This window comes from Ornithodoros turicata, chromosome 1, assembly GCF_037126465.1.
Source record: "Ornithodoros turicata isolate Travis chromosome 1, ASM3712646v1, whole genome shotgun sequence".
In the NCBI taxonomy this organism is placed as follows: domain Eukaryota; kingdom Metazoa; phylum Arthropoda; class Arachnida; order Ixodida; family Argasidae; genus Ornithodoros; species Ornithodoros turicata.
Genome location: NC_088201.1, coordinates 168,026,796 through 168,033,007, shown reverse-complemented (window position 1 = coordinate 168,033,007; position 6,212 = coordinate 168,026,796). Strand labels below are relative to the sequence as shown.

General features: G+C 44.0%; 1 protein-coding gene across 1 annotated transcript; it reads right to left on the bottom strand.

Annotated features, from left to right (window-relative positions):
• Positions 1–330: 330 nt before the first annotated feature.
• On the bottom strand, positions 331–2,831 carry LOC135372765 (uncharacterized). Its single transcript, XM_064606236.1, has 2 exons — positions 1,613–2,831; positions 331–1,304 (listed from the first exon to the last, which is right to left on the bottom strand). The coding sequence occupies exons 1-2, from the start codon at positions 2,360–2,362 to the stop codon at positions 618–620; spliced, it is 1,437 nt and encodes a 478-aa protein (XP_064462306.1). The 5' UTR covers positions 2,363–2,831; the 3' UTR covers positions 331–617.
• Between the last annotated feature and the right edge of the window lie 3,381 nt (positions 2,832–6,212).

The following is a 6,212-nucleotide window of genomic DNA, read 5'->3' as shown; positions in this document are numbered from 1 at the left end:
TCCGTGGTTTGTCGAATCTCAGATCTCGACGTGTTGCATGGCTATTTCTTTTGAGTAATAAACACGTGCTGCACATGGTTCACCTTCAAATACAATACTGGCACAACACTTTCAAGCGCAACCGAGGTAATATCGGGCGGCGAAGTACTGACAGGCGATTTTAGCTAAACGTGTCCCCAACAGTACATATGTATATATACATATATATATACATATCATATATATATATATATATATATATATGATATGTACATACGTATGTACATCCATATCTAACAAATCACACACACACACACACACACACATATATATATATATATATATATATATATACAAAGGAAAAGTAGCCGAAGCTCTGAGGCTGGCATGATCTACTTGATGAAATGGTGTCTTGATGATCTACATGATCTACTTGGCATGAAACAAACACACATATGCATATATGCACACATTTATAACGTGATTGCCCCTTCGATCAAGTTAATCGCATTCTTCATGTGCAGTCACACAATTTCGGATATTTCTCATTTGTAGTTATCAGCAGAAATCAAAATAATAAAACGTTCTAACAAGCAAAACGCGATGGGTAACAAATACACATGTACATCACAAAAACTCTAGACTAATCCCTCAATGTACGGCAGTGCGGATTGAAAATAGAACTCGTTAAGATTTTTTACCATGTCATTACAAAACGACTCGCACAGGCCAACTCTAGCAACTATTAGCCATGACTGGGAGTACACTACAAAGTGCCCCCATGAAGCATTGGCACAGTACATCTGCCCGATCATCTGATAATAGTAGTCATGATCCTTCTTCAAGTATGGCTTCCCATCAGAAACATAAATACAGAAGTCCTTGTGAGCCAAAGCTTCTTGAAGAGAAGTTGCACGCTTTGATGACGGACATTTCACTTCAAGGATGCCATGACAGGATGTCTCGAGTGGGTCATATACCACACGATCCGGTGTGGCACCTAGCCATGGGCAGTCTGGGCGCACCATCAAACCACAAGAAAAGGTAACCACGTCTCGGTTGATGTGGCGAAGAACATCATGATACCTCAAAACAGCATTGTGCTCATTTGCCACACCATAACGCACAGATGCGGAGCTGAAGTCCTTCGGGCGTATAAGGTTACGGAGGCCAGCCTTAGTCCACGGCTGCTTTCGCTTGCACACAGCCCCAAACCGTGATGCTGTGAGACGGTTCTTCCTCGAGTCTTTCCATAATTGGCTGCCAGCTTGTTGCCTAGTGTCTTTCTCAAGCTGTCGAGCTTCTTGGACGGATAAAAGTATGCTCTGAAAATATGACAAGCTCAGTTCAGGTGGTGTGGGAGAATATAATATCTGAAAATTTCAACATACATAACGAAAATTGTCAAACTACAGCACTAGGGCATTTCAACGAGAATCATCTCACCGTTGTATCGGGTTAATGCTTGGACACTTTTGATGTTACATTTAGTTGCAAGGTATATAAGCAAACAAACAGAAGGAATCTACAGGTATATGTGTATGGAAGTGTATAATGGTCCAACTCGCACTATTCTTTCATGCATATATCTCGGTGTTGGTATGCACAAGAATAAAAGCATAAAAAAGCTTACTGTCAGTGTCGAAGAAGTCTTGCTGTTATCAGGGATCCACCTCCTACAGCCTTCAAAGAGTGAAAACTCCTGAGCAGTGATGTGTCCAGTAGAATGACCGGGCTCGACACCAATGAGGCACTCAAAGCCAAACGGCAAAAGACTTTGCTGAACTGCCATGACACTGTCTCGTGGTGCTCTTCCATACTTAGTGTTCGTATAGGAGCAAGATGCGGCTTCCCCTATTGTGTCAGTCAAGCTGTTGCCCACAAGCCCCTTTAACTTCTCTGCAAATGTGAGTGCAGCATTTCTCTTCTCCTCCTCTGACTCAGTCTTCTTCCTAACATCGAACAGCCTGCACAGGAGTGGGTCTGTTCGTCCGCCGTCACTAACTCTTCTCCAGTTGACACTCATTACGTCCTCTGGTCCCATTGAACTTCGTGGTCTCCCCCACTGCTGAGGAAGTTCTGTACAGGCCAACTCTTGTGGTGGCTGCTTGTATCCCAGTCTCTGGATGAGGGCCAGGGTCTTCAGCACACCAACTGCATGGTTGCAGCATCCTCCAGATCCTGCTGTACAGTTGCAGAGACTGCCGTTTATCGCACCCGATTCCGACAGCCCGACGTGCACCACATACGGGGCGCCAGTCTTTTTTTGGCTTCTGAAGCACCCGCTTTTAATCTCGAACACCCGCTCGCCACACCTGTAAGTGGTTGCAAATGTAATGAAACTTGGTCTTTCTGAACATGGTATTAAGGAACGGACGTACATGCACTAAAAACACTTCTGTCGAACAACTCTTGCATGGCATACACGCATGTACACTACACAGGAAAACCTCTCGTGAGGAACAATGCTTCCTGTTTCTTTATACGAGTCCTATTCATTTTCACACGTAGCGCACTTCTGAAACCTAGTGCGAGAAAAAACAAGAAGGCATTCCTTACCCGCTCAGGAAGGATCGTGTTTTCATGGACTGCAAGGCGACGAAACACTCCGTCGAGAACTTGTATCCCCGCTCCATGTGCTTTTCGGACGCCGTTTTCGAATCATAAAACGTACGTATGGCATCCTCGGTGAGGGGTGGCAGCTTGGAAATGTCGGGAGACCATTCTGAGTCTTCTTCAACCATCTTTCTGGAGGTAATACAATCGCTACGTACTTTTAAACGCAAATAATTTCAAGCCGCTCGTTCACTGCAGGCGAATGCGATACTCAAATATGGCGCTAGGGACTGAGAGCGCCGCAGGGTGGCAGCACAAATACATAAGGCGTATTGCAAACGTATCGAGAAGCTTTTAGAATCAGAGGGTCCTTGAGGCCTAAACGGCTGCCTGTAAAACACTACAGGGAAAATAAATGTAAAAAGAAAACAACACGAGGAGCTTAATAAAAACCAACGCAAAACCTCCTCGTGGGCAGTCGGACCAACATGTAGTGCCAGTCAGTCGGCCACTCGCCAGCCTCCTAAAGTTGAAAGAGTTTCATTTCTTTAACAGTTGTTTTGAGTTTGTGAAGTGAAGTGATGTGCGAACTCCAACTCGGCACTCTGGAAGATCATCATCAGGAAGACTAACGACAGCTGCAGCACCCGAAGACAACATTGCCAACAACGAAACCGATAAGACTTTGAATATAATTGAATTTGGAACTCTATCTACGCCATCCGGAACCCCGTTACCCCTAAGTTGTTACCATGCGTTGCGCATCTTTTGATCTCTGTTAATGCTACCCTGTAACCGCTAGCATTGATTTGTTGCATTGTTTAGCAGCGAGTTACAACAGATTATGATTGCTAAGTAAATAGTGTTAGTGTTACCAGCACCTGGACTTTTACTCTCTCTGTGTGTTGCCCCAGTACGTATGTCGGTTGACATAGATCAGTCCGGCCACTTCTTCTGAATTGTCGGAAACGGTATAGTTAGCCCACTGTTGGAGCCGCGCAGTGATTGCCTTTGGAGATTAGCTTAGCCCTCCCCATCGTATAGATTGGAGGTGACGGCCCACTCGGTGCGATCATCTCGCAGCCACCGTGTGACTGCGCGCAAATCAAGAGGCATACCGGGTTTCCGTGACAGTGTCCTACGCATCCACAAATGCAACGGCGCTGAAGGTGTAGGATACCCGCTGGAGTGAGTTCATATGTTCATAGCGACCTCCTCATCCGGGAAACATGTCAAACGTCCCTATGCGGAATTTATCGTACGTCATTGAGACGGGTCAGATGTCAGTAAAAATGGCTTCAGAAGCTGCGCCTGGTCTTATTAACTGTGATAACTTGCAAAATGTAATGTCGTCAGACTTGGAAGGCGCACTAACTGTGATTAAGTCGGGTGAGTTTAACGACCGTGTCGAGAGCATCCTCTCGAAAATTGCCTCCGTGGCTAGAAAGCAAAAAGGGCGGAAGAAGGCAAACTGCACGGCCGAAAATCATGTCGTGTCTTTTCCACCCTTACAAAAATAAGTTCGACCTTCCTATGGTCAATCAATCTACTTCCTATGTACCCTGTGCACTTCCTGTGGACTCATCCTTTTTTGTGACCCAGGTATACAGACATTGTATGTACCCCTATATCCCTGCTGTGAGCTTTTTGATGGGGAAGTGGTTGTGCATTTTTCTGTGTCCTATCTGCACACTTACTGCAGACTGTCTGTAGCCTTTCTGCATACTTCATATAACTGAATATATTATGTGCAGGCATGTTACTTTGATGCCAGACGAAGCACACCTTTGTTTTCCTGAATTGTGACCAAAGTTGATTGATCTGAATCAGACTGACTTAAATCACTGATTTTAATGACGATCCAGACTGCCAGTTTTAATCATGATTTAGATCACATCTCACTAGTTATTTTGACACAAAAACGCCTAGACTGGACTCAAATCTGGTGATGCCGGCATGAGCTGTTGCACAAACAAGGCGCTTAACCTGAATGTTATGGAGACGTGCCTTTTGACTTTTAAACCTTTCTGTTACGTTCTTAACTCGAACTGCAAATGGCTGCTGCTGATAAACATGCTTCAACGTCCATAGATGATTGTTCAGCGAGTATGTCGTTTAAGAGCTGGTGGAGGTTCGTCAGTGGCGTACACAGGAAAAAAATGGGAGGGGCACTATGGGGGATTTACATGGGGAGGAGGATGAAATGCACAACCAAAAGTACGATTTTGAAGAGGCTTGAACCCCAAACCCTATGGCATTGTTGTCCACCAATGGCACCGCGTAGACCGTACTGTGAAATACAAGGATGCTCGTTACCTGGTACAACACCATTATAGGATGCTCCGTTATGTTTCAATGTTCTCATCGTATGTGATCACTGTGATGTGAACGGTTGTTTGCATTTCAAAAATGATGGTACGACGGAGACAGGGAAAGGTTGCAGAAAGTGGCCACGTGAACACAAATGACAGACCAGCTCGCTTGACGCGGCTTTAGTGATAGAAACATCCCACCAGTATTCCAACCTAGAAAATCTTGCAAAGTTATTAATGACTTTGTTTCTCATTAGATATTTTTGTTCCATGTAATGTCTCATTTTTTAATTTTTCAATTCATGAGAGCGGACTGCTGTAGATTATGATCACTGATAATGGCGTTGCTAAAAGCTATCTGTCTACAATACTGGTGTTCCTTTTTTTCAAAGAGCCCAAACGCGATTTCGCCACGGTACGTGGAAACATGGAAGTGAAGGAATAAGTGATGTGCCTTCCTGGCCATTTATAACAGATGATAATAACGAAGAATTATCTGCATGTTGGTCTTAAATAAGTCAAAGAAATCTGATCACTTCGATTTTAGTGAAAATGATTATGTGTGTGCAAGGTCGTATATGACCATGTGTGCGCAAGCGATGTGGTCACAACAGAGGGCAGGAAGTAGAAAAGGAGGAAAGATAACGGGGGGTAGTAAGAGAAAAGGCAAAATGTTTTGTTGAGGACACCACTTTATATTCTTCATATTTGGTAACACTTGAACCATTGCATATTTTCAGATGGGAGACTCATTCCGACAAAAACACTGTTTAAAAAATGCTTTCCCACAACAAAGTACAGAAAAGCTCAGCTAACAGCCAGTGTACAGGTCTTCATACAGGTGTTCGAGAAATACTGGTGCAAGGCAACACTATGCATATTCCCACACAAGCATAGAAACAGGGTGTTTTCTTTATTGGAAACACAGCACCTTCCAAAGAGAGCGACAAAAGGAAAACGGACACCCGTGGTGCTTATGTTTCAAACAGGTGCTGTTTTTTGTGGAACGCCTGTATCAAGCACAAGTACAAAAAATGCTGTTAGTTTTTATTTTATTGCTCTGTTTCTGAAGTGATGTCTCCAATGAAAAACAAAAAAGCACCCTGTATTATGTAGACTTCACAAGCAATATCCTGGACAAACTACAACCGCAAACGCAACCTTGTTTGTTACCATTATGTTCATACGAAAGGAAAGTTAGGTAGCAAGCGAGCTGGTGGTGACGATCCATGACTTGAAAACCCGAGACGAGGTAGGGACAAAAACAGACACACACAAACACGGTCTCAACGGTTTTTGTCCCTAAATCGTCTCGAGTTTTCAAGTCATGGATGTTAATACGCTCACTTTGTTGTCCACATGGAG

Bases quoted from the DNA above. Each gene is read 5' to 3' on its own strand.
- LOC135372765 (XM_064606236.1), bottom strand. From the start codon at position 2,362: ATGTACGTCCGTTCCTTAATACCATGTTCAGAAAGACCAAGTTTCATT. The intron at 1,305-1,612 runs GTAAGCTTTTTT...TCATATTTTCAG, and splicing joins AGACTTCTTCGACACTGACA to AGCATACTTTTATCCGTCCA.